Source organism: Numenius arquata, chromosome 14, assembly GCF_964106895.1.
Source record: "Numenius arquata chromosome 14, bNumArq3.hap1.1, whole genome shotgun sequence".
In the NCBI taxonomy this organism is placed as follows: domain Eukaryota; kingdom Metazoa; phylum Chordata; class Aves; order Charadriiformes; family Scolopacidae; genus Numenius; species Numenius arquata.
In genome coordinates this window covers 16,165,879-16,193,348 of record NC_133589.1, presented here as the reverse complement: position 1 = coordinate 16,193,348, position 27,470 = coordinate 16,165,879, and the positions used below count along the sequence as shown (strand labels likewise).

The following is a 27,470-nucleotide window of genomic DNA, read 5'->3' as shown; positions in this document are numbered from 1 at the left end:
GCGTGGGGCGGCGCGGGGGGAACCGGGGCACGGCCTGTGCCACCCGCGGCGGGGCGGGGCATGGAACGGGGGGGCGTGGCCGGGGAGGTGATTGGCGGGGCAGGAGCCTTTTGGGGCGGGGCATGGGGAGGGGGGCGGGGCCAGGATCGGACGGGCGAGGGGCGGGGCATGGGAGGGGCGGGGCCGTGGTGGCTGAGGGGCGGGGTCAGAGTGCCGCCGGGCCCTCCTCCTGCTTTCTCCCGCCGCCTTCCCGGCGTGCTCTTCGGCGCGGCCTCCTCTTCCCCCCCCCCCCCCCCCAAACTTTGCTCTCATTGGTGGCTCATTAGGCTGTTGCCTAATATGGCGAGCGACGCGGGCAGCGGCGGCCGCTCCCATTGGCCGACCGCCCCGCCGAGGGCGGGCGCGGTGTTGGGGGTCGGCGGTCACCGCCGAGCGCCCATTGGCCCGGCGGCGCGCGGCGCGCCGCCACTGGCCGCTGCGACCGCTTGCCCCGCCCTCTGCGCCGCCGTCGCCGCCGCGCGTGCGCCCAGCGGGCTGGCGGGGCGGGCGGCGAGGCGATGGCGGCCATGGGGGCGATGGCGGCCATGGGCGCGCTGCCGACGGGCGCGGGGGCGCTGCCGCCGCTGCCGACGCTGGGAGTGCCGGGGGTGCCCGAGCTGAAACCGCTGACGCGGTACGAGGCGATGCGGCTGGGCCCGGGCTGGAGCCACTCGTGCCACGCCATGCTGTACGCCCCCAACCCGGGCATGCTCTTCGGCCGCATCCCGCTGCGCTACGCCGTGCTGGTGAGGGGGGCGGGCGGGAGAGCGCGGGGAACGGACGGACGGACGGACGGACGGGGGACACCGGGACCGGGGCGGGAGTACGGGGGGCGGGTGGGCCTTCGGGCTGCGGGGGAGGCGGGCCCGGGCGGGCGGGCGGCGGCTGCGGCCGTCTGGTAGTTGCCGTGCAGGGCGGTAGCATCAGGCTCGGCCGAGGCGGCCGACGGGGCGGGCTCCGCCTGGTCTCCCCCCCCCCCCCCCGCCCCCCCCCAACTCTCCTCCCGCCACGGAGCTGTCGGGAGACGGTGTCGGTGAACGATCGTGGACGTGCTGGAGCTGGTAGGGCCGCGCCGAAGGCGGCCGGGAGGCTTCTTCTCCCCCCCCCCCCCCCCCCTCCCCCCTCACTCCCCGCGCTCCTCCGCCTGCCCGGAGGCCTCCCCTCGCCCCCCACCCCCCTTCCCCGCCACCCCGGGGCCTCCGCCGTGCCCCATTAACGCCATGCGCCTCTATTGCAGATGCAGATGCGATTTGACGGACTGCTGGGCTTTCCCGGGGGGTTCGTGGATCGCCGTTACTGGTCCCTGGAGGACGGTCTGAATCGGGTGCTGGGCTTGGGTTTGGGCTGTGTGCGCCTGACGGAAGCTGACTATCTGTGCTCGCACCTGACAGAGGGGCCACATCGCGTGGTGGCACACTTCTACGCCAGGCAGCTGACCCTGGAGGAGCTGCATACCATCGAGATCAGCGCGGTGCATTCCCGAGACCACGGGCTGGAGGTGGGACATCCAGGGAGGGGGTGTGTGTAGAGCTCTGAGCTAAACGGTAGCCCCCCCACCCCCCCAGCCCTCCACCCTCCAGGGAAGACGAAGCTTCCCTCCTAGGGTCTGCTGGGCTCTGGCAGCCCAGCGGGGGAATGCACCGCACGTAGAGAGCCGCTGCCGGCGAGTGCCGTGCACCGCCGCGTAGCGCCGGCGTTAGGAGGTCTGGCTGCTGTGGCTGGGGTCGCGTCTCGGGCTCCGGAGCGTAGCGAGCTCGAGCTCCGGCCTTTCCCGGTGACTGCCCGCGTAGGGAAGAGCCCTATTTCACCCGCTCAGCCTCGGGACGCGGGTGAGGTCCGTCTGGCGTCTGGTGGGCATCTCCCCCCGCCCTGGGCTGAGTAAACCTGGACCGGAATCGCGAACCCTCGGTGCGGTGATGTGTTGCTCTAACCAGAGTTCTCCCTGGCTTGCACGGAGGCGGTGCGGGAGGCAGCTTTCCTCCCCGGTAGCTGGGTCCGGCTGACGCCCCGGGGTAGAGCGTGAGAATTAGGGTCTCCCGGCGCGCCCCAGCAGCGCTCGGTGGGTTTCGGCAGCTGCGTGACCGGAGGCGTTTGGCCCCGGGTTGTGGTTGAGGGGGAACGTGTGGGTGAGCCGTGGTGTCCCCAAGCAGGGCAGGGTGTGGAGGGGGAAGCGGGGCTCCCCGTAGCGGCCTGGGGCAGCGGGATCCCCCTGAAGGGGCAGGAGGGGGAACGGAGGCAGGGCTGGGCTGGGCAGGGAGAGCGAGGACCTGGTGGGGCTCGGGGTGGGGGGCAGCGCAGGGGCTTCAGCCGGGCTGGGCCAGGGCAGGCAGGCGAGGGCAGGGGTCGGTGTGGGGCGGGGGGGCAGGATCTGGCAGGGCGGGCCGGGGCCGTGGGCTGGCGGGGTGCTGGGGTGAGGGTGTGGGGGCAGAGGGTGGTGCGGGGCAGGGGCTGGGGGGGTGGGGGGGGGCTGGTGCTGCCGTGGCCTCTGCTGAGCTCTGCTCTGTGCTGTTGCAGGTGATGGGCATGGTCCGTGTCCCCCTCTACACCCAGAAGGACCGCATGGGCGGGCTGCCCAACTTCCTGGGCAACTCCTTCGTTGGAACCGCCAAATTCCAGCTGCTCTTTGCCCTGAAGATCTTGAACATGGTGCCGGAGGAGAAGCTGGCCGAGGCGGTGGCCGCCACGCAGAAGCCGAAGAAGCCGGCCATCGACCAGGCAGCGGGGGCGACTGGAAACGCGTCTGCCGCTAAGCACGCCAACGAGCTGGCAGCCTCCGCTAAAACGGGCAACGAATTGGCAGAGAGGGCAGAGAACCAGGCGGCCGTGCAGGCGGCGGAGCAGGCGGTGGCCGGGCTGGAGAGCCAGGCGGTGGCGGAGCAGCTGATGGCTGTGCCGGGGGCCGAGGTGGTGGAACAGCCGGTGGGGCTGGGGGCAAATGCCATGTTGGAGCAGCCGGTAGCCGAGCCCATGGAGTGACGCCGCCGCGGTTGCGCTTGATTAAATGTGGGTGAGACTAGAGACTTTCTTCTAACTTTCCAACCTGTCGCTGGCTGCAGTTGCTGCCCACGCGACTGCGCTGCCCGGCCGGGGAGGGTTTGTTTGAAGCAGGGGACAGCTATGTATTTTTATGGCCATTAAACTCTAGCGAGCTTCCCAGACCAACCTGCACAGCCCCCTGCAGAGAGTTCACGTGCTTACGTCAGGGCGCCGAAGCCTTAGAATTACGCTTTGATTTCAGGGACACGCCGCTGCTGTCAGGTCCCCGTTTCATTTTTTTTTTTTTTAAAGGAACAAAAAGAAAAAGGTCTTATTTTTTAAATGCCCCGTGTTGACTTGGACGCAGCTGTGTTTGCAGCGGACACAGCTGAGGGACAGGGCTGCTGGTCAAGCAGCTCTGCCAAGCGTTGGCAGCGGCGCGGCCAGGCTCCGGCTCGGGGTGCCGGTGCAAGGGGGGGGGTGGCATGCCGTGAATTCCCTCTGGGGCCTGGGGGGAGCGCTCGTGTGGGTTTCTACCTGGAGATCTGTGGGAGCAGGAAAGCGGAATAAATGGCTTTGCTGAACCCTTCGCGGTCAGGATGGTTCTTGGCTGCCGGTGCCGAGCCTGCCGCCTCCCGGGGCTCTGGGGGTGCAGGGGCCAGGGCAGCGCCCGTTGGGTCCCTCTGCCTCCTGCTCCTTGCCGGGCTGTGCCGGGGCACAGAAGGTGGAGGCGCAGGGGGAGGGCAGTGCCCGGAGTAGCCGCTCTCGGGGCAGGGGGGGAGGCTGGGGCAGAGGTGGGGGGGCTGGCTCAGGGAGCTGCATCCACACAAACTGTTGTTAAAAGTTTCCAAATGGCTCATGCACCCAAGGGCTTTGGGGAGAAGCCAGCTGCACTGCTGCAGGTGCCAGAGCATCTCCCGGGCGCTGGGTGTGCCTGGGGAGGCCTTTGTCCTGTCCCTGCCGGGGCAGCCAGCGAGGGGCCCGGCCGCAGGGAGGCTGCGCAAGGTCTCTGCGGGGTGAGGCATTTCAGCTGAGCCTCAGTGAAATCCTCCACCCCTCCAAGGGCCCTGTTGCAACAGGGAGGTTCCGCGCTGGAGGAGCTGCTCCCCAGCTGCGGGTCCTGCCCCGTACCCACTGCCAGCTCCAAAGGGATCCCTGGCCAGGAGCAGCAGCAGGTCCCAGCCGGAGGCAAGGGCCTGCGGTCTCCCCGCATCGCTGCAGAGCACAAGGTGAGGTGAAGGTGCTCGAGCTCCTGCACAGAGAGACAAAGGACTCAGAAAAAGATGTCTGGTTTAATTGGAGATGTTTAGAGAGAGGCTGACGGTGGCAGCATGATGCTCTTCAATAAATAACGGGCTGTGAGGGGACGTGGCTGACACCTCGGAGGATGGGGTGGCAGGAGGACACAGATCTGTCACGGGGCCCCTCGGGACGTGCTCAAGTGCTGCAGGAGTGGAGCTGGGCTGTGTTGAGGGACAGGAGAGGAACGGGTGGGGGGACAGACATCAGTCCCAGACAACCAGGAGAGAAAGATTCATTCTGGTCCAGAGAACACAAGTGCTGAGGAAAACCAGGGGCTCCAGCTGCTCAAGGAACTCGGATAAACCCATAGACGTGTTTAAGTGAAAAGTGGAGCAGAGGGGGTGGAAAAACCCAACCCAAAACCAAAAAGTGGTAAGAAATGAGGCTGGAAGGGTGCTTCAGATCACCCCAGGAAAGCACCGCAGCTAGAAGGGACGGCAGCAGTTCTCCCAGTGGGGGCCAGTCAGGCTGCGAGAGGAGCACTGGGGACAGCGCGGACAGCCAAAGCCTCCCTGCCAGCGCCTCAGCAAAGCCGAGGCCACATCTGCTCCCCATGGGCTGGTGGTGGCCACTAAGATGGTTCTGCTGGGCCCCAGGTAGCCAAGCCACATCGGTGAGGTGGTGGCAGCCGGAGCCTGGCCCAAGGAGCCACCCGGCCCAGGAAGGGGACACACAGGGAGCCCCTGTGTGGTGCCACGAGTGGCTCAGCCGAGCTTTGGCAGTGCAGACCTGCCCCGCTCTTCCTCAAGCTGCTCCACCGCAGCACCCGCAGGCAGGAGCAGGCAGTCCCGCAGAGGGGAACCGGTGGCAGCAGCTGCGAAGCCACCACGCTGTCTCAGGGACCCAGCCGCGGGTGGCAGGGTTCCTCTTCCACCACACCGCCAGGCTCAAACCCCACGAGCGGCACCTTGGCCACCGCTGTGAGCGCCAGCCCCAGCTCAGCCTGTAGCTCCCTGCCCCATCGCAGGTCCTCTGCCACCAAACTGCAGCCCCTCCAGCCTCGCTGGGCCTGCCCACGGCACAGCTGGCTGCACAGCTGGCTGCACAGCGCCGCCTGCGCTTCTAAACTGAAGGGGAACACGAGATGCATGGGTTGGAAGAAGCCTCCGGAGTGCTCTGCTCCAACAGCCCCGCAGCAAGGCCCACACCGAGGTCAACCCTGGCTTCTCGGGGCTTGACGGTCTGCAAGCGTGAACTTTCCTGCAGCTCAGAGCTGGACTGTCCTCATGGAGACACTGGGTTTTGCTTGTGGTCACTAATCCTTGAGCCAGACCTATTCAAGCTGCTGAAGAGGGACGGGAACAGCCTGCCACTGCTCCAAAACGCAGCGTGTGCCAGCTCCTGGGGCTGGAGCAATCTGCTTGCTGCAGCCCAGGCTGCCGGGCCGCAGGGGAAGCTGCGCTGACCAGGGCTTTCTGTGCCAGAGCCACCTCTGAGCCCAGCGGCAGCACCACAGTGCCAGCCCCGGGCAGAGCGGGGAGCGAGCCCCTGCCACCTTTCTCGGGAGGCAGCGTGGCACAACGCTCTCCTCCTGCACCCGTTTATTAACAAAATCCCACCTCAGGGTCTTACAGACACTGAAAGGACTTCGTGGTCATCTGGGCTGCACAATCTTAACACGATGTCTTTCTCACCTAAGCCTGACCTGCACCACGTCTCACCCCCCCTGCCCTGCTTGCACCCGCTGCCGGAGCTGGCACTGCCTGCAGACACAGCTCAGACCTCCCCTGCTCAAATCCCAGTTTCAAAATGAGAGGAGAATGAGGAATCCGGCACCGAGCAGGGGAAGAGCTTCGGCCAGGGAAGAGGGATGCGCAGTGGGACCCCAGCAGGGCACAGGGATACCTGCACCTCTGACCCGTGCCCAGGCTGGGTGAGCTGCAGAGACTCCCACCTCAAAAGCAAAGCGTTTGCCCACCCTCACTCCGAGGCACAGGAAGGGAACATCGGGGCCCTCCATGCAGGCTGGATGGCAACTGCCGGTGAGCTGAGACACAGGGGACCCGCAGCCAGGCCAGGACTGTCCAGGAGAGCTACAGGGAGGTCATCTACCAGCACGGCCCCATGGAGATGCCCGGACCATGGCCTGAAGCGCACCAGTGAGCAGCTGGGGGAGCTTCTCTTCAGCAAGGAAAAGCTGCTGTGATCCCTGCACAGAGCTCATCCCCTCAGATCCTGCAAGAGTCCAGCCCCGGGGCCAGGGGAGGGTGCATGCAGGGGAGGAGAAGGGCTCTGGCTGCAGCAGTGGCTCTACACCCTCAGCTCCCCTCCCCTACTATGTTCCAACTTGGACAAAGGCAGAAAGATCTATACAGTATAATATATATATATTTCACTATGAAATAGCAATTTCATTCCCTGCCTTCTACTTGACGCATCCTGAATTAAATGCTTCTTTTTAAGTCACTCCAGAGGGCTGGCGGGGCTGGGTAGTTTCCCCTCCCTGGAAGTTTCCCACAGGAAGCACCAGCAGGTGACTTGGCAGGACCCAGACACGATCCTCAACTCCCACCTTTCCCCTGCAACGAGGCCACAACTGCGTATTCTGCCAGCAGCAGCCTGCCAGGGCACTTACACCTCATTTACACGGTCAGTCAGTGCAGATTCGTTAACCTCATTCACGCTACCTTCAGTAGCCGTGGTGTGGAAGCAGCAGCTGAACCCCTCTGCATCATGTGTACGAAAAGGAGCAAACCAGAGGCAAGGGAAGTGGTGGGGACAGTGCAACATGCACACAGACGGGTGACGCACAGGGGCCTCAGCTACGGCACAGCCAGACACCTCGCAGGACAGCCAGGCCTGCCCGGGCAGCGCCCGCAGGCCCCAGGCCACGGGGGTAAGTAGGGGCTGCAGCCCGTCAAGTGTGAAATCTGCCAAATCTTGGTCAACCTGTGGAACAAGGAGTCCCATCTAGGGGCTGGGTCACTGACCAAGAGCCGTCATCACTGGAATCAGTGCAGAGCCAGATGGTTCAGGAGATGGAAGGAAGAACAATCCTATGGAAAGAAAAGAGGGCAGCTGTCTTAGGGAAACCAGGCTTCATGGGTCTCTTCATGCGTACTGGGGAGCTGATGTCCTGAAGACCTTGTTGGAGACCCGCAACACAACTGTCAGCAAACGGGCACTGAGCTGGGGAAAGAGCAAGGACTCAGTCACTCTGGGTCTTGCAAACTGGTCTAACAGGGCTGGGAAAAGGAGAGAGACAGCGGGGACTGCAAGCTGGAAACCGGAGCACAGCGATGCTCCGGACACCTTGCTCGAGGACGCTCTGAGCTGCCCTAGGACAGTGGCCGTGGGCCATCGTGGCTGCTGGCTTCGGGCAGAGAAGGGAGGTTCCCCCCGGGTACCCACCTTTGCTTTTTATACATCGTCTGGCCCAGTCACATCGTCCGGCTGTATTCGATGCCGCTCTTGGCAGAAATGCCAGACCAGGGCAGCAGGCTGCAGAGAATGCTCTGGGCTTGTCGATATATCCTCTGGGGAATTGAACATGGGCTCAGGCTGGCTAGCGTTGATCCGATGTGCTGTAGGTAGTCAGTGGCCATCAGTTAAGGACAGTGACATTTCCACTGTAACTTAAGAAATAACTTAAAAGACTCTGCCTCGCCCCAAGACACAGCGAAAGCTGCTTTGCTCAGCGAGACAGGCAGATCTGCTCCTCGTATTAATTGCCTGCTCCTTTCCATCAAAAGCAGGTCTGCTTTGCACCATAAAAGGTGGCAATTTGGGAACGCTGGCTCCTACTTTTGTGGGAAATCCCTCCTCTAAGCAGTTCCCTTTGCACTCCACAGCAAGTTCCTGTGGGGATGGCAATCCATCCTGCCTGGAGAGGTTTGGACAGACTAGCTACATCTAGGAAAGATCAGGTTTCTTCTCCATGATCCAATGACCTGAAATAAACTCCCAAAGTCAGTCTGAGAGCAGCCTGCTGAGATCCAGGCCAGCTGAGGGTCACAGAGCATCCTAGGCCCCAGGAAACAAGACCAAGGGCTTGTCTGCCATGCTTCTGGAGAAATCCTGCACCACACAAACCAGAGCACACCTCACACTCCGGCTTAACACCAGCATTCGTTACCGCTGGCATCAAACTCGCTCCAACTTAGAATGCAATGTACCACCCTACACCGCCTCCCTGACCTGTTTCCAGAGGAGTCGGGGGACCTGGGGACAAGCAGGTCACTGTCAAATCCCTCTGACATCGCCTGCCTTCCAGCTTCAGATTAAACTCACATCAGTCCCCAGATCTAGCCAGGTCACACTTTGCTAGATTGCCATTTTTAACCCAAAACATAGCGTGGTGTCTGCTTGTTGTGTTTCACTGCTAATTAGGCTGAAGGTAAAGGATATAAGATTGTCCAGGGTGGGTGTCCACCATTGATGTACAGGACGTAGGTGAAGCCATCTTTGAGGACCCCTCTGATGGAATAATAATAGGGGAGATAGTGGTGCTGTTTAAAGTCTCTGTTTTCATAGAAGTTTATTGCTGTGTTGTTAGTGGTGAGGACGTGCAGGTAGATGGCTTTGCAGTGATCTTGGGCAGTCGTTGATATATGGTCTTTTAAACTTTCAAGCAAGAGCGAACCTGTTGAAGGAAGGAACAGCCGAATCACACAGTGCAGCACAAGGGTTCAGAGGTCCCAGCTGAGATCTCCTGCAGCCGGTGTCTAAGCAGCAATTGCTGCCCACGCTTGAAAGCCCCAGCTCCCACCCAGTTCTCCCAGACCCTCCTGAGGCATTTAACAGGACCATACTACATGGTTTTAATATGAATTTCATCTCACCTATGAGCATGGCTTCACAGAACAGATTTTATAAAGACACAACTTCTGATTCAATAAGCACACAGACGAGCCAGATGGGAATCTGCCAATAACGCCCATCCCCAGCCAAGCAGCTCCTGGCTTTAGGGGAGGTCAGTGAGTCATTTTCAGTGGTATCAGTCCCATCACATTTTAAAGGTGTTTAAAACAGCAGAGTGACAAAACAGGACTTCACAAGCAGGTTATTGCATTGTGTCTGCTGAACTCAAATTAAAATCTAAGAGCCGGTAGGATTTTAAGATCCCTTCTAAGGAAAGGAGCCTTGGTCTCATTCACCCTGGATTTGCTGCAGCCACTGAAGTCAGCAGGAGAAACCAGAGAAGAGCACAGAGGATACTCCAGCCCTAAGAGAGGAGACCTGGAGGTTCATCCAAACCACCTCAACATGGCATGAAGGACCCAGCAGAACCTGCAGAGGAACTTCTTCCAACAGGTGTGGTAATAACAGGCGAAAGAAATAGCTTAGCTAATTCAAAATACAGATGAGATTTACCCTGCTGTTTCACAATTCCCACAGCCCGTAAGACTTCGAGCAGGACCCACAGGATTTCAGAGCAGAAGTCAACAGCACTGACTTCATGGTCACTTGATACTTCTGAGAGACATCAACAGGAGAGCAGTTTGGTTTTGTTATGAGATATTCTGCTCTTCTGTCTCTCAGAAATCCAACTCCTCTCTGGTTTAAGAATAGCAGAGAACTAGAAACCACAGCCTTTTAATGGCTGCCAGAGAAAAATCAGAGCTTTAGCACTTAAAAGTATGCCTGGGGTGAAAAGCCTCCTGCATGAAAAGATTTCAGCTTCAAACACAAGCAGAAAACCTCTCAAGAGAAAGGTCTCAGAAAAAGCAGCAGCGGCTTCTTTAGGTTGTTTTGCTATAGGTAGAAGCCCAGAGGTTTCGAGAGAGCACAGCGACCCGCTGTCTAGATGTAACAGATACAGGAGACACTGATTCTGAAAGGAGAAAATTCTAGCAAGATGGAGCTGGGGAAAAAAAAAATATTTGGAAACTAAAAGGAGACTCAAAACCACTACAATTTTAGGGAACAGAAGATCCCTTTAGCACCTTCTCTCAATATTATTCTGTGCATCTTCTTCTTTTACAGAAAATTTATCTCCAGTAGCATTTCAACACAAGTTTTCAATACAGTGCTCCCACTGAGGACTCTTTTGGTCATTTCTTTATGTATCCTATCATTTTGTACCTTCCTAAACACGACTGGTGGAGAAGGGAGGACTTGAAGACAATAAGTTACACCTGTATAACTCCAGATGTACAACACCAGGTCATGCTGCCAAACCTGGCCTGTTTCCTTTTGCAAATCAAAGATAGAGATCATGCTTGAAATTGCACCAGAAGGACACTTACTTGATGACAAAATACGCCCTGCTCTAAACACAGATAAGCCCTTCTGGCTGCAGGATTTTCAAATGGCTGCAAAACCTCTGTGTGTTGTAGCAGACATTCAGAGCTGACTTTTACATGCATTTGACAGATTTAATCAGGCCCAAGCTACGCTATTTTTCCAGTTCCCTTTGTCTTTTTCTAAATGTCTATTCTATCTGTTGAAGTTGAAAGGTTCAAAGCCTCAGGGACCATACTCCTGATACCCATGAAAGATAATTGGAAGCCAGGGAGCATACACTCCCTTTTGTCCTCACCAGACAGGCTTCAAACCCTGCTCCAGGGTGAAGTCCTGGCACTTGCAGCCCATCTCAGCAGCAGGAGTGCAAGTTTTTGGTGTGCTCAGCTGTCCCCTGGGAACAAGACGCACAAAGCCTCACACTCTTCAGAAACATCTGCACATTGTGTTGTCCCTACACCAGCAAAAACATCTCAGTGCACCCGCATTAACACCAGGAATGGGACGCGAGTGCATCACCTTCCCAATTGCTGGTGCAAATAACCAACAGGCTCGACTGAAAAGATTATTGTGGTGAAATGGTGCGGCTCCTTCAGTTATGCCCACTAGCCACATGTGGCAAACAACAGCAGCAGAGTTGTCACTTAGCAGCATCTTACCTATTCCATGTTTTCTGAACTCTTTCACCACTCCAAGACTTAGGATGTAAGCAACTTGAGTGTCCACAGGAAAATTGGAAGCTAGGATGTCTCCATCCTGAGTAGAGATACAACAAGTTATTTAGTAGGATACCTGGGGAGGCACAAGGCAAGAATCCCATACTGGAACATCTGAAAACAAAGCTAGCAGGAAACTTCTCCTCATCGAACAGTCTTAGCTGAAGCTTTTAGAAAGGAGGTGGGGAGGAAAAAAAACCCAAGCATGATTCCTTAGGGGTTATTCCTACTTTCATAGCATCTTCCCAGACATAGAATACAAATCATGATGTTTCTTTACTATATACATTATTTGTGGGCTTTAGGGACAGAATATATTTGCATTCTTTACGAGGAAGGATTCAAAGCACCAATTCTAGAGTTACACATCAGTGTCTAGATCAATCCAGCAACAGTCTTTATTGCCTGCATACTCCATCTGAGCTTCGTGTCAGCTGGAGATCTCTGTACTGCTGTAGGGGACAAGGAGCATGTTCTTCGGGTCCAGTCTCCCAGAGCAGTGTCTGAATAAGCCCTTGGCTTTCAGCTTGGCCGGAACAAGAGCCTTTTGTTAGAGCTGCTGAAGATGCAGTTTCTGACTTCGACTTTGAGGTGAAGCCAGATAGCCAAAGTGAAGAGACCCATGCCACTCAGTGTTCTCGGTTCCTATGAAGGTTAAGATTATTGTTTAATCATTAACACTGATGGCCTTTCAGAAGTTATGTACTCTCTGCATTGCCCCTGATTTTTTTTTTTTTTAATCCAGTTGCCCATGCTGTTTTCTCTGCTCTAACCCATCCTGTCTTCAGTGACCATCTCTTCTTCACCTCTCTGCTCTACTGTGTCGTCTCTCCCAGCCTCCAAGCTCCGTTATCCCTGAAGCCCGAGCTTTCCGCAGATGGGTTAGCTCTGCTTTGTGTTTCAGACAGTGATCATGCAAATGAAGGAGTTTCTGCAGGAAGTCCCAAGAGTGACTAAGGAAGTTCAACCCTTACGTAAGAAGGGAAGAGGTTCCTTCTCCTGCAGCTGCGCGTACCTCAGTCACCAGTGATGACCAGGCAGACTGGAAACAGCCAGGCAACAGTTAAATGCCCTACTACACGGTCACTTTTGCATTACACCCATGTGATGTGGTGACTCTGCACAGCACATCAGGCAGTAAGCTTCCTGTTGGGTCACAGCTGCCTGGCCCCAGCAGGAAGAGACTCTGTGGTACCAGGCTGCCCACGCGTTCAGACACATCCCACCACCCATGCTCCATTATCTGGAAATCGGCATGTTCTTGGTTTCCAAATTAACTCAGGATCGCTCTTATAAATGTCTGGATGGAAGAGGGGGACTGTCTCATACTGAAGCAGGTCTTAGTAGCATACCTCTTTATGCACCTTTGTTCTGCTCTTGATCTCTGCCACTATCATTCCCACGATGGAGCCTCTATACGTGGCTGCGAGGGAAAAGAACTTCTTGTTGGAAGTGATATCTCGGTACCATGAGTCAGGGTACCTGGGAAGGAAAGAAAAACAGGAATGTTCGGGGACATAGAGCCAAGATGCTGCTCAATTGGAAACGGGCAGCAGCATCTTTAAATGCCAGTCACTGGAAGTGCAGGCCAATGTATTTTACACCAGACTAAGGGAGGGAAGCTGTGCTACTGGAAGGGCTGTCTTCTGCAGAGACATACAGCCACGTAGCTCAGCCGTATGTCAACCTAAAGCTCCTTCTACGCTACTAATTTAGCTTATTCCATGAAATCTGGGTTAAGAAGTTATTCACCTTTCCTGTCTTAACTGTTGTATGGTACCAGTGAACATAAACAGCTGCTGTACCCAACTTGGTAACATGGTTTCTTTCAATTACATCTAAGCAGGGACGCAGGCTGCTCATGTAATGGCCTCCTGCCTGGCTAAGACAACCACATTTTCATTTTACATTCATTGCCCAGAGCTCTCACTTCCATCTTTAGCAAGTTATTTTTAAATGCAAGATCCATCTGCCCTCATCTAAGAGCGAAAGGATCTCATTAATTTGATACACATGTGAAAAAAATACTGCACGCTGGTACAAAAAAAAAAAATAAATAATGAAATCCCATCACCAGCCTCCAGCTCTCCTCCCCCTTCTGCAGCTACTAAAGGGAAACTAGCGTACGCTAATTTATTTCAAAGTCGGAGCTCAGCATGCCTTGTGTTTAAAAGAAATCTACAAATTCAAAATATTATGAATGCTTTTGCTGGTTTGTTACATTTTATGCAATCTTAATTATAATCCACTAAAATCCTCTATAAACCTTCTCAACAAAGCTAAAGAAAAAAAAAAAAAAATCCTTGAAGTCTACAGCTGTAGTTTTCCTGGTTGCTTTAAGCCAGAAAGCTATCACTGTCCCCCAAAAAAGCTCCTTATTGCCATGCTTGTGCAGACACAAGCGTTTACCAAACGGGGAACTGACCCGGGACAGACTGAGATCAGCTTTAAGCCAGATCTTTGCCAGAGCTTTGGGAGCGACACTGATCCCGAGTACACAGGCAAGTCCTGTTTGGTCTCTCCCTGGGACATTCAGAAGGACAGTCCCTTAGGAAGAGTTGCTCTGTGTCGGTTTGGTTCAGATCTGAGGGTGCTTTCTCGGTGCAAGCTCCAAAACACAGCTTGCTTTCACAAGCACAGGGATGCTATCCTTTTTCCTGGAGGTGTCCTCCTTTCCCCACCTCACACCCAGTCTTTCCCAAGAAGCTGATCCACCCCCTTAATTACAAAGCCTGTTTTTCTACCAAAATCTGCATACAGGAACTTTCTGATGACTTTAGGACCCTGCAGGACAGGCAGCAAAGGGCCACGAACAGGAACATCACCACAATACATAAAAGATTCAGAACCTGCTGCTATTTCAGCAACAGTCCAGATGGCTGCAGAGCCTTCGGTGTCAGCTCTGAACTGGACCACTGCAGAGTCACACCATTTGTTTCTAAATCCCCGCCATCTCCCTCCCCAAACCAGCAACGTACTCTATTGGGAACCAGTCGCCACAGAGCTGTTTCACCGTGTCTATGTCATCGTGGCAGAGAAGACGCAGGTTTACGTCTGTAAGTGCAGTCGGGGGCACCTCCTCTGTCATTCACGCCTGCAAGGAAAGAAAGCACATTAAGAACGACGAAGCACAGATTCTTGACTCTCAGCTTCAGTCGGGCATCTGCGCAAAGGCAGCAGGAGGTTCTCAGTATCACTGAAGTTGTTTTTCCCAGCAGAATGAGTTTCCAAGAGAGATGAAGCAAAACCTGGCAACATTAACCCAAGAAGCACCTCGAAGCCCTGCTGCCCACAGGATCAGCACAGCTCATTCCTCAGCCTCACCCACCCTCTGGCCCCGCATCTGAACGCACCCCGCTCCCTGCCAGCACGGTCCAGTGACGCTGCGTGTGACGGACCATGTGGCACCGATCACTTCCAAAAAATGCTCAGGATGCCACATTAAATAAGCCAACAATGTGCCAAGTGTACCTTATGATGCATGGAGCTCTTCAAATGACTATGCAGGACCAACATTTTCTTAAAACAGAACTGAACAAACAGCTTAAAAAGGAAGCACTGCTAGAAGAACATTTATAAAGTCCTCTTACACAATCCCGTCACCTCCAGTTAGTACAGAGAGCAGAGGACTCACGTTCTTTAAAATGTTAATTTTCTTTAACGTGCTGGTGAAATGAGATCTAGTTTCATTTCCCCTCATTTCAACTCCACCAGGGCTGGCTTTCCAGCCCAGAAGAGAGCGTTCGAATACAGAAATCCCAAAATGCCCTTTTCTTTCACTCCCACAATCCTGCCAACCACGTACAGGACACTTGCTCCAATGTCTTCAGCCTTTTTTAACAAGGTACCAGAGGGAAAGCAGCAAGCAAGAACTAAAGCGGTTGTAAAAGCATTTGTAGCGCAGACACGTGAATGAAGACCAGACCTTCAGAACAGGCTTTAGGCAGGACAAAGGCCTCGGCGAGACACTGCGCGCACAGAGCAAACAAGGCAGAGACAGGGCAGCTGCAGGACTCTGTTCCCTTTCACGAGCCACCTGCAGTTCTCTATCCACAGCTTTGTCTCTCTCACTCCAGCCCTCCTAGCCCCAGGTCAAAGAACCAGAGCAAGATACAAAGGAAAAAAAACACCCTTCATTTAAAAAGTCATTTGTTTTTCTTTTTGCTTTCTTTTCCCAATTTTAAGAGGCTCAAATCTTGGTTTTAAAATGCTGAGTTATAAAGAAAAGCTGCACGCAGCAGCGCTTGTGTACGCCCTCCTGTTGAAAGGGATGCTCAGCTCTCCCCTGCTCTCGCTTTGAAGCTCAGAGACTCGTGAAAGAACCGATTTAAACCCCCTCCCCCCTGAACTGGATATGCCATTTGAACAGTTTCAATGCAAAACTCGCATCACCTCCGTAATACATTCTGTAACTGGCAAAGACACACAAAAGGAGTAGGCACAGCAACGATCCCAGTTTGACATGCTTTGACAGCTCACAACCATGTGCCGATTGCTCTCCTAAAAATTTGGAACCATCCCTTTCCACCATACCCATAAGAAAAAAAAAAAACAGGTTAAGCCATGAAATCCACATTCTGTTCCAAAATTTCTCTTTTAAGGTACATAAGCCAGCTTTTTTCTGCACCTCCCCTCGATAAACTGGTAGAGAGCAACTCCCAGTTAGCACAATGGGATGATATTCCGAGAACAGAGTCCCCAGGTGCTGGGGTTCTTGGAACTCAACATCAGTGCTGAAAGCGAGGTAATTAGTACTGCTAACGAGAATAACGTTCACCCTTGACTCTGGCACTCTCCCTGCAACACACGTATCGCTCCTTTGCGTTAGCTGGAGCAATGTGAGCTCCCACCCCTCTCCGGGTAGCATAAAGCCCCTATGCTGCATCAGCCCAGATCTCCCAGGGAGGAAGGAGGAACTCTACCACGTGTTTGCGTGCGAGCTGGAACACGTCAAACAGCCAATATATCAACAGGAGAAAGGACACAATTAAGGTCCGCTATTACCTAGAGAAATCTTTGCCAGCCCTTCACCCGTGGAAGCAGAAAGAATGGCAAAATGCTTTAATAGAGCAGAAATCCAAGGTCCTCAAAGCAAGGGATCCTTCCCAGACACAGCTTCCCTCCCAGTGACTGTCCTACATATTTCTCTGACGAGAGCATCCGAGGGGATCCATATATCGATATGGATTGCTTGTTCTTCTCCAAAGAAGTCCTCAAAAAGAATCACAGCTATTTCACAGCCTGTTCTAGGACTGTGACTGCGTATTTACCGAGCAGCCTACAGCTTTCACAACCAGTCCAGATGATAGTTTCAAAACAACTTAAGCACCTAGAAAAAAACAACAAAACCAGTACTCCTTGCTGCTTTTAAAACTGATTTTACACCCCAAAGATTGACTCAAGCCCCCTGAGGCTAGACTGTGAATCTGTACTGTCGCAGCAGCGAGCACGCTCCCCACCACCAGCCCCTGGTGACCTTTTAACATGTCTCAGCTTTACCCCGTGGAGCCCCGAAGGAAGGGCACGTTCGCTTGCGGTGGCTGATCTGATCCGCACGGCTGCTGGTTGAGGTAGCTGATGCACAGCGGTGTGTGCCCCAGTCCCACCCTCTCATCCTTGCCAGACCATTTCAGAGCGCTGACCCACCACAAGATCACAAAGTGAGGGCAAAACAATCGTTTGTAGGCCAGGACTGCGTGGCAGAAGTTCGGGGAGCCATAAGACGGGCTTCCCAGGGGGAGAGAAAGAAAGAGAAAGGAGGAGCAGGCATGTACAGCCAGAGCCGCTTTGGCCGTGGCGAAGATCCAAGCCCCACTACATCGCTTCGTTAGTGGGCATTAAGCGGTACTCAGGTTTGCAACAGCAGTGCTCTTGCTCACGCATTTTATTATTCTTGAGAAGTTTCAACGCTCCCATAAGATAACACCCCTTCTCAGTCAATACTCCCAGCATTAATAAATCAGAGATAAATGAAACAACCATGCTAAAGCAGGGTTTTTGCTAATGAGTAGGGAAGGCCTAGGAGCAGACCTCGCCAGCAGCTGCTGCAGGAGAGGCAGAGCCAGCACAGGACGCATTCTTGCGAGGATTAGTTCATGTTTATTTAACTCTATATTCTCAAAGAGCTGGGCAAGCATTATGCGTTATCCTGTAGCCAATGCCAGCCTTAAAAAAAATAATCCACGACTGTTTTGTTGAACAGGATAATTCCCCTCCCCTCAAATTCAGACAGCCATTTCCCACAGCACCGGTTGTGTTTGCAGGGACTGGCTCCATCCGCTTTGCATTACGTGAGCCAATCGGATGCTCCTGCACATTTAAAGGATATTTAGGACATCTGCCTGGCACTGTGTCCTGCCACATGGTTTTAAGAGTGCAGACCTGTGCACCTTCCTCCCTGGCCAGGCGTTGCTGCTGCTGGAGGAGCTGTGGCCAGTGGCTGCTATGACCAAAGGAGAAGGAATCCCAGGCAATCAATTTTCTTCATACCCAGGTGACAGCCTCTGGCTCTTCACAGATACCCGGGCAAAGACCCAACGCCCGGGTCCTGGCCCTCTGCACAGCCTGTGGATACGCTGCGATTCGCAGAGCCAGAGTCCTGAACAAAAGCCTGAGCTAGAACAGTGAGGAGGCATCACTTTTAGAGTCAGCTTGGCTTTAGAGGGCCAAAAGATATGTTTGGAAGCATAAAGAAATAATATACTAAGAAAACAGTATCTGTGTTAAATGCACCCCTAAGACTCGACGGGTGTTAAAAGGGCCTTGAGGGGTTCAGCAGTAACACAGCTCCACTCACCGCCGCAACACTGACAACACCGAGTTCTGACCTTTGAGACCAAGCGGTGGTTGCTGTGAAGCAAAGCGGAGGCTCCAGCCACGTGCAGGAGCTGAAGGAGGCCCACAGCCATTTTTGAAAAGCCAAAGTAAGTTACCCCATTTAATATCTTTTTCTCAGGTGTCAGTCTTTGTTCATTCCACAGCCGTGGTGTGGGAAGCAGCATGGTTAACATCGTCCACTGCCTCCCCACCCAGGAGGGCACAGCGACTCCACCTTTTTGGCAAAATGGGAAACGCTCACTTATGACGATTATAAAATGAGCCCACATTTTATGCTTATGAAGGGATCGTACAGTTAAATATGTGAAAAAAGCTCTGAGGACACCCCTTTCCAAAATGCTAAAGCAAGCAGTGAGTAGAACTAAAACTAAGCATTTAATTCCCTTTCCTACCTAAAAACTGCAGATCTTAACACACAACAAATTCATTTCAAAAGACTTACAAGGAAGTACAAAGGTTTAGAGCATTTCTACCAGTCTCCTGCCTTGCTCTACTGAAACAAATTCTGGCAAAACATTTTGGCCTTAGGTGTATTGGGTAGCTGCAGAGGAACCTGTCAAATACTCATTACATTACAAATATTTAGCAGTAATGGCAGTAGGATGAAAGAAATAGTAATTACCTTACTAAATAAGCCAATTTAACGTGTAATTTAAAATTCAAGCACATTGTAAGGCCTAAACTTACTACTTAAAAATAACGTCGTAAGTCTTGGTGTCAATAAGCTCTAGTTTTAATAAGCTAAAGAACAGTATTTCACAATTCTGTCTAAAAGGCAAAGGAGCTTTTAGCTTCCAGCATCAGTCCAAGTGATGGTTGGGACTCTGTGAATTATCAGCATTCACTCCACACAATGAGCCAAATAAAGGTACTGACACAGGAATTCCTACCACCAACACCGCCACCGTGCAAGAGTAGGTCTTGTTTTGAGTTCAGATCAGCTAGAAGGTGCAGGGACAGTTTCTTTACTTGAACTAGGTGCTTTGCAGCTCAGAAACCACAACTCGGACTTTTCTCCAATATTTTCTTTCCTCTTAGATCCTTCATATAAAAAAAAAAAAAAAAAGTGAGGAAAATCTACATAATACTGTATTTCTAGAGAAACTGAGGTACTCAGTGCTCTTAATCCAACAGGGTGTTCAAATGCAAGGTAAAGCCTGATGCTAACTAGAATTTGGCAGGCAGCTGCTTAAAAGCTTTCGAAAATCCCTCGAGCACTTCCATACCTACAAAAGCCTGACCAAGGGGTTCAACAAGTTAAGATTTCCCTTGTTTAGCACTATTAGGTGTGTTTTAATGATGTTTCTGCCATGTGCATCCTGCAAAAAGGGAGTTGGATTCGAGCAATGAGCAATCATAAGATGCTGGTTTTATGAACTGTTATTTGGACTTCAACTTCCATCCAGATAAGCTCATGAAAATCCCAAACAAAAACGTTGTCATCTAGCAACAAATATCACTGAATTTCCTGGCAGAATACAAGCAAGGTAATGTAAGACTAAAGCTAAATGAATACCAACTAGAGTCATATACATATTTATCTTCCAGTAAGGGATGTATCGGCTTCAAATTTAGCGTTCACACAAAAACACACGTGAAGGAATCTTCTTCGCTTGCAGAAACAAAGCCGGACTGAAGTCCATCAAAAATCTTCTACTTTCCAATTTAAATGCTAATTGAAATCAATTAATCCTGAACAGAAAGAAGCAAACCCGCAGGACAGAATAAAGAAAAACATGCACTTGCAGGCTAGTGGGTTTTTTATAAAGCCGTCCTACAATTGAGGAAGAACTGTCCTGAAAGGCACACAGCCAACCGCCCTGGTACTTGCAGGCACCGCTGTCATTAAATGGTGCAGACCCTTGTTTACTTGAGCTGAAGATTTTCACCTTCTGGAATTCAAAGCACTTTCTTCAAGCGCGCTCCTGCTAGATTATTGAGAGGGATTATCGGCTGTTGTTCCACAGAAGGAAAAGATTAAGCTCCTCCAGACAACTACCAAGTACATACCATGCGTGGGCCAGGCTTGAGAAACTGCAGCGATGCTAGACAAGTCCGCTCTGAAAGGCGGCAGGCGAGTTGTCCCTTCCTCCGGTTCTCAGGTCACCTCCTTCTGCCTATGGCTGCACATTTCTGCCCAGCATTTCAGAGACGGACGTACACATAGTAGCTGTATTTTACTTTACACGAGCAGACCATCTGCTCAGCACAAACACACACTAGCAGATAGTCCCTGGAAGATCCGCATGCAGGCACAGCGGGCCAGAGCTGCATTTCCTTACCCTGGGTACCCTCACCAGAAGTGCTTCTCTGGTGTCGCCACCAAATCCTTGTTTGCAGCTTCTGTGGGGACAGTTCTCAAACCCCAGCAAGACAAGATTTCCAGGAAGAAAAAAAAATTAATGACAGCTGGCATCCTGTTACTTGTAAATAAATAGGATCAGACAAAGCCCAGAGAGAATTTTAAGAGCTATTCAAAATGCAGGACAGGCGCACATGAGCTGTGACTGAGCAACACGGTACTCAAAACTCTGCTATTGTCTGGGGAGTATCACTTCGAGAGCACCAGCGGGAGTTCTCACAGCTATGTCTCTCTACCTTGCGCCATCTGGCACTGGGGATTTAATTTACATTAAACCGTTCAATCTGCACCAGCCAAAGGTCTAATTCCAACAAAGCAGTAAAGATTTCCCTTCTGCATTTCATTTTAAGCTTACTGTGTTTTTAGGTTACTGGTCTCGCGGGGAACGTTCCACACAGACACCCCTGTTACCAAGCTCCTTTTATTTAATACAATAAAATTGCAACTGGATTTGAAAAACATTGTGAAATCATTACTAAGAATCTCAAAGAGGCGCTTCTAGGACTTAGGGCAATATTGCCAAAGCAATAGGAGCCAAATTTTTAGAGATATTTAAATACTTGTTGGCTCAATACCACCTAGGTACTACTTCAAGTCTGGTCATAGAATAATAAAAAAAAATTAATTAGGTTGGAAGGACCCTTTGGGGTTTAACCCAACCTAGCTCAGGTTGCTCAGGCCCCCAGTCCAACGTAACGTCAGTAAGGAGCAAATCTCTTCACCCTGCCTAAGCTCAGACCAGCTCCTTTGCACCCAAAAGCACCACTGGAAAGCTGGGGTGTTAGATGTGCTGTCTACACCAACACAACAACCTCTGCCAGGTGTGCAATACAAGTACACCTCTAATTGTAACGCTCTATTTATCCCATTTAATGCTCTTGCTCTTTCTAGGAATCCCACGCAGGTTCGTTTAGGACAAGCAATAAATAAACCCCAGAAGATGTGGTTCTCCTCGTTTCTGGTATGTTATGCAAACCAACGGAGCTTGGGGTTCACCGGCACGAGCAGAATGGTGATCATTTTACCCCCATTCCTGTACCATTCACCGCATCCCATAGGAGCGTTGCCCAAAACTGCCATCACTTCATTCATCAGCAGGAGCAGGTGCTTGGAGCAAATGAGACACTTAATGGGAAATCTAGGACAAAATGACTGATTTTGTGCCTTGGTCTGAAAATAATGTAGTAACATGGCTGGAAATAGGTTCTGATGTTAAGATTATCTTATTTCAGAATAGACCCTAACGCCTTTTGATCCAGGCATTACATTTTTCTGTAATTTCTACCAGAACCACAAGCATTGAACCTCAGAGCCCCTCACGGACCCCTGCTCACTCAAGGACATGCACAAGCTTAAGACTTAGAGCTCCTCATTACTTAAACTCCTTCAGTAGCAGCTTCCTTCTGTGCACAAAACTGCCCTCCTCAAGCAGCTCCCCCTGCACAATCTCCCAGGCTGCCACATCCCGAAGATACACCGTTAGTCCAGCCCTCCTACGTGGATCCCATTTGCCTCCAAACGAGCTTCTCTCAGGGACATCACTCTGGAGAAAGGAGTTTGTCAGTGCCTGGACTTTCTTCTCCACCAAACCCACACAGGGCAGCGTGCCCGACCAGCACAGCCCCGCAGTGGAGGAGTGCAAAAACCAGTGAGCTTGGGAAAGAATGTATCATAAAGAAAGCTGAATTTATCTCAGCACCAGGGAGACCAGAGGGTAACCTTGGGTTTCGGAAAGACAGCTGCACCAGTGAATCGTCAGGTGCCCTGAGACAATTAACAAAGAATAATGTTTTCCTGAGCTAGCCAGACCAGCATGGGGGGAGCATATGGCTGAGCCCAAAGTACAAGAACTGAGCAATTAATAAAGTAAACTTTGAAGAAAACGAAGGGCCTGAGCTGGCTTCAATCTGCATATTCCTTCCCAGTGAGTGCAGGCACCAATCACTGTGACAGTGACCAGTAACAGGCATCACATTTGTATGGGATTCAACTGTACACTGCAAATGCTGTATTGTGCTTGTGCTGCGATTTCAGTATGTTGCTGTATCACCCTGCTAAGTCAAAATCCCATTAATCACCAAATATACCAAACAAATAAATTCGATATTAAACCCCGCTCGTATGAAATATCTACAAGAGCCTGGCCAGAGCACGTTGGATTCGGACAACCAGGAAGGCAGCACTGTCACACACAAACTGAGGAAAAAGCCACCCTGGCATTCAGCCCTTCTCCCAAAGGCTCGCCCCACGCTGCTCTGCCAATTTTCCCTCTGCTCTGAAATTCTGAAAACATCGTTCTAAGAAATGCACTCGCACCTCATCCCCGGCTCCGCACTTCATTTTCCATGACGCCCAGACTGAGGTCTGTGCACCGCAGGACTAAAAGCCTGAAAGCCAAATCACAGAATCACAGTAATTATCGCTTTGGCCTCCTGCCATGAAGGATCCGGATTTGAAACAGACCCCAAAAGGATATGGAGAAATGAGAAGGCAAAAATGTAGTTCTACCTGCGCAGCAAGCAGCGGTTATTTGTTTGAAATGAAAACACTTACTGTTAGTGAAATCCTTTTATACTTGTATCCCTGATCCTCTGCACACTTGAAGTTTGACTTGTCAGCCTTCCAGCAGCAGGAATGTTAACATTCTGCATGCAAGTCGCTTTCTGGGCTGTTCTTTTACCCTATAGCTCTAGATACATTACTGAAGCCGTAGATTTCACCAGAGCTGGTACCCCAATAAAGTGTCTCTAAAGCATACTGCAAAAGGCACAGCTTCCTGCTGCCCCAGATACAGCGATTCCTCCAGGGAACGGCAAACAAGAATCTCTAAGAGGGTTTTGCTGTTAAATCTTTTCTCGTTAAGACGCGGAAGAGAGAATCTGCTTTGTGACAGTAGCACCGCGGGGAGTTAAAACCAAAGGGTCACAATAGAGCCACATTTACAAGAAGCAGCTCGCTAGAGGAGAGATCCAATACCTTGCAAATGCTGAACACGGCAAGTTTCCGATAGGCAGCTGTTCCTCCAGAAAACAACAACAAAAAAAAAAAACCCCAAACAACTCATCATACATGCAGGCCTGCTGCCATTTCCGAATTAGAATAAACAGCCACACAGAAAACGTATGTAGTGACTTAAAAAAAAAAACAGCCAGAAATTCAGCCTAGTGTAGTACAAACATGGGGAGAGGGGAATTCGAGCCTGCCTCCATTTCCTAGACGCTGTCCTCATTACTGAGCAGCAACACACCACGGTGGATAAAACCCAGTCCCTCCGCCTACATCCTTACAGGAGACACTAACATGTAACTTTTTAGAGGCTACTACAAACGAGGTGCCTTTAACCAAAAATTAAAAAAAAAATAATAAGCTTGAAAAGACCATTCCCTTGCCTAGTTGGCAGACAAGCGCCCCACACTCACTTCTCTCCAAGATCCCAAATTCAAAATTTGAGCCGACATGGCTCCTTTGCCTTTTCTCAATGGTGTTTTCCAGCATGAGACACCCAGGTTCAACTCCAAAACCCCACTGCTATTTCTTTAAGCTAGTAACATTTAAAATGGATTCTGGCATAGATACCTGCTTTTACATCGCCAGTAATAGGGTGAAAAGGAGAAATTAAAAACTTAATTAAAAGCTAAGGCTGGAACACTGAGCAGCTCCCTTTCCTACCTTTCTGGGAGGAGGCCTGTGTGGGTGGAGAGATGTAGCGCGAGACATGAAGCTCGAAGCGTTTTTGCAACACCCTGCATTGAAGCCATCAGACACGCTGTGACTGGTTAAAAAAACAGGAAGACAAGAGTGATACCAGTCTAATAACGATTTTAGATAGCGTTCAAGTTTCAAGTTTGTAGAAGAGGTGCTCAGACAAGACAGAACAGCTTAGCCCAACTGTTTCTTTAAAAGAAGATGTCTTAACATCAGAGGAACAAAGCGTTAACAGCAGCTGCTGGCACCAAGTCACTGCAGGGAATTCCTGTCCGTTTCCAAAGGCTGCCACCAGCCCAGCAGCTTGTGATGAGCAGGAGGGCAGAGCCCTGAGGATTTCTGAATCAGCTCTGCAAGCCACTCACAGGAAGTCCCCAGGTTGGTACCTGTAATTCCTCAGGTATTTACAACAGCGCTGTCATCCAGAGTCAGCCTCTGCAAGAGTTTCACCTGCTCACAATTACTCTGGGAGTGGGGGGGAGGGGGCAGAGACAGAAAATAACCAGGAAGAGAGAGGATGGCAGAACCAGTTCACATCAGACGATGGGTAAGATACCGGCACTGACTCACTGACCGACTTATCAGACTACACTGCTGCGATACCTACATTTATAACACAACACCTCCCCCCCCCCAAAACCTCCACAAAAAAAAAAAAAAAAAGCACCCCCACATGCAAATAAAGATCATCCTTACTGGGAAAGAAATAAAAACAGACATAAAAGAAGTATCAGACTTCATTAACAAAAATAAATACACACGCTACATTAAAGGCTCTTTGAGCTCCCAGCTACAAAAGACCGTTTTTCTGAATTCCATTGTTAGTCCCCACATTTCATGACATCTGATGGCCAGCCCAGATATCAAAAGACACGATGATACTACTCTGGTTTAGGAAAATAAATGAAAACTAAGAATGCCACAGGTTTTAAGAGGGCACTCGCAGGACAGCCGCTTATCAATTGCTCAGACATGTTAAGTCAACTTGCTTTAAATACATTAAGCAACCAGCTGAGAGAAACAACAGCAGCAGCTACTTCAAAGAACAGAATGACCTATGAGAACAATGCTTTACACATTACTGCATGTTTCTTTATTTGCATATAAAGACTAATTAAAGCACCAGTTTACAAGACATAACAGAACCACTTTTTTAACCTGCAAGATTAAAACCATCTACTTAAAAGCCTGGTAGCAGGCAGTACCCAGTACCACTGCTTCTGATGGGGGTGAGGCGGCTCCAACGTTATCCCTGTAACGTTAAGAGTTAACACTCTAATTATATCATGCTGGGGGAGAGCCACCAGCTCTTTTAAAAGAGCCTCACTTCCAAGAAATCTGGTAGACTTTATTCATGCAGTTGATTTATTTAAAAAAAAAAATACTGTGCGCTAGCACTCCCAAAAAGCTCCCAGAAGTGTCCCCCATAAAGGCTTTTAAGGAAACTAAGCTGGACTAAGGAGGGTCTGTGGCAGATTAAAAGAAAGGAAGCAAATCTAGGATGAATCCACAGTGAAAAGAGATTTCAGCTACAATCCATTCAGCAGATACATAAAAACTAGATGGGAGAAGAGGCGAATAGATATGCAACAAAAATTGATGAACCTTTGGCATAGGGCACAGATTTCCAGGACAGTAAAATCTAAATCCTGGAAGTGTTTAAGGCGAGGCTGGATGGGGCTTTGAGCAACCTGCTCTAGTGGAGGTGTCCCTGCCCATGGCAGGGGGGTTGGAACTCGATGATCTCTAAGGTCCCTTCCAACTCTAACCATTCTATGATTCTATGATAAAGCTGTTCACAGTTGTAGAAAGCTCTCACGATGCCAAAAGACTAATAAAGCAGCAGATAAAAGTCTGTAAGTTGGTAGACAAAAAAGGAATGCAGGCTGGAGAAAGGCAAACATTTTCAATTCATGTTAGCCACTACAAGAGGAAAAAAATATAAATAAATCCAGGCTCTCACAGCAAGTTCCATGAGAACATTAGTTTGCTGTCAAAACAGGACACTGGGAATTATTGGGGAAAACACACATCTACAAAGCCTTTGATCCGAGATAGTTGCAGGTATTTAATGCCTCTTTATAAGTGTCAGTGAAAGGCCAGACACTCAGCCACATTCATAAGGTGAGAGAGAGAGAGAATCGCTACAACCAGCGCCCAAGGTTCAAAGGAGCTCGCCACGGTCACCCAGCGCGGGCGAGCCGACACCGGGAGGTGTCACAGGATAAACCACAACAGGTACAGAGCAGAATAACAGAGTTCAAACTCAGCACAGTAAACATAATTAAACATTTAAAGACGATCGGCGCGGCCTAGGAGCTGGGGGGGGGGGGGGGGGGGGGGGGGGCGGTGTTGCCATGGCGACCTGCGCCCGGGACGGGCCTAGGCCCGTCCCGGGCGCAGGTCGCCATGGCAACACCGCCCCCCCCCCCGGCGACGGACACCCACCCCCCCACCACCGCGCTTCCCCGCTCACCTCGGAGGGGCGGCGGGCGCGCCGCGGAGCGGGCGGGGCAGTTCAGAGCATACCGGGGCGGCGGAGGAGAAGGGCTGAGGGACCGGCGGCCTCAGCGGACACCGGCGGCCACTTCCTTTCCCTGAGTGGGGAGAGGAGGGGAAGGGGGGGGGGGGGCGGGCCACTACGTAGCAAAACGCCTCCTCATAGGCTGGCTGCCGCCACGTGACCGGCGCACTCCGCGCAGGCGCAGAAGGGACTTCTTCTCCCCCCCCCCGCGGCCACGTGGGCTGCCCCCAGCAGAGCGCGAAAGCAAAGCCGCTAATTAAAAGGGATAATTACAATTAGCGATGGGCCCTTGAGCGTGAACGCTTGGGGAACAGGACGCAGGGTGATCCCAGGCTTCTCCGGCGGTTTCCCCCCAGTCTTACACTGCAAAGGGGCAGCGGGGCTCAACACTAATAACGACTTTAACCCTAAAATTAGTTTTTTTTAAAGGTTTTTTCCTTGTCTTTGAAGCTCTACAAAGTGAGATGGGATACAATAGGGTATTTCAGTCAGAAGGGACCTACAACCATCACCTAGTCCACCTGCCCGACCACTTCGGGATGACCAAAAGTTAAAGCACGTCATTATATTATTATTATTTACCTCCCCTTTCCAGGGAAGGGCAAACGCAGTTTCCTCCTCAGCTGTTTCATTCCAATCAGATTTTCACAGCTTCCAGCTAATCTGTCCCATTTTCACGGCCCAGGGTGCGACCAGGTAACCGCAGCCACCACATCTCCTCCGACGGGGACGACAAGCAGTGGAGATCTTCATTAAAAGTCGTGTAGAAAGGACCTTTCCTCCTCGCTTTTTCACCCAGGAGAGGGGGCTCAGAACCACAACAGGA

At 51.7% G+C, this 27,470-nt stretch overlaps 2 protein-coding genes across 6 annotated transcripts; one reads left to right on the top strand and one right to left on the bottom strand.

The window, feature by feature from the left end:
• Window positions 1-541: 541 nt before the first annotated feature.
• Window positions 542-3,604, top strand: NUDT16L1 (nudix hydrolase 16 like 1). Of its 5 annotated transcripts, none has more exons than XM_074158376.1 (4): window positions 543-785; window positions 1,277-1,352; window positions 1,431-1,537; window positions 2,554-3,597. In XM_074158376.1, exons 1-4 carry the CDS (start codon window positions 558-560, stop codon window positions 3,013-3,015), a joined length of 873 nt encoding a protein of 290 aa, XP_074014477.1. In that variant the 5' UTR covers window positions 543-557; the 3' UTR covers window positions 3,016-3,597. The 5 variants fall into 5 exon arrangements, with proteins under 5 accessions (XP_074014474.1, XP_074014478.1, XP_074014477.1 ...); XM_074158375.1 differs by having other exon boundaries at window positions 558-785; window positions 1,277-1,537; window positions 2,554-2,907; window positions 2,944-3,591; XM_074158373.1 differs by having other exon boundaries at window positions 542-785; window positions 1,277-1,537; window positions 2,554-3,604.
• A 686-nt stretch (window positions 3,605-4,290) lies between these two features.
• Window positions 4,291-26,723, bottom strand: NAA60 (N-alpha-acetyltransferase 60, NatF catalytic subunit). The gene is made up of 7 exons (XM_074158502.1): window positions 26,597-26,723; window positions 14,195-14,310; window positions 12,569-12,698; window positions 11,160-11,256; window positions 8,665-8,899; window positions 7,669-7,854; window positions 4,291-7,313 (listed from the first exon to the last, which is right to left on the bottom strand). The coding sequence occupies exons 2-6, from the start codon at window positions 14,302-14,304 to the stop codon at window positions 7,698-7,700; spliced, it is 729 nt and encodes a 242-aa protein (XP_074014603.1). The 5' UTR covers window positions 14,305-14,310; window positions 26,597-26,723; the 3' UTR covers window positions 4,291-7,313; window positions 7,669-7,697.
• Between the last annotated feature and the right edge of the window lie 747 nt (window positions 26,724-27,470).

Bases quoted from the DNA above. Each gene is read 5' to 3' on its own strand.
- NUDT16L1 (XM_074158373.1), top strand. From the start codon at position 558: ATGGCGGCCATGGGGGCGATGGCGGCCATGGGCGCGCTGCCGACGGGC. The intron at 786-1,276 runs GTGAGGGGGGCG...CCTCTATTGCAG, and splicing joins CGCTGCGCTACGCCGTGCTG to ATGCAGATGCGATTTGACGG. The intron at 1,538-2,553 runs GTGGGACATCCA...GTGCTGTTGCAG, and splicing joins CCCGAGACCACGGGCTGGAG to GTGATGGGCATGGTCCGTGT.
- NAA60 (XM_074158502.1), bottom strand. From the start codon at position 14,304: ATGACAGAGGAGGTGCCCCCGACTGCACTTACAGACGTAAACCTGCGT. The intron at 12,699-14,194 runs GTACGTTGCTGG...TTTCCTTCCCAG, and splicing joins GGCGACTGGTTCCCAATAGA to GTACCCTGACTCATGGTACC. The intron at 8,900-11,159 runs GTAAGATGCTGC...TTCCTTCAACAG, and splicing joins GTTCAGAAAACATGGAATAG to GTTCGCTCTTGCTTGAAAGT.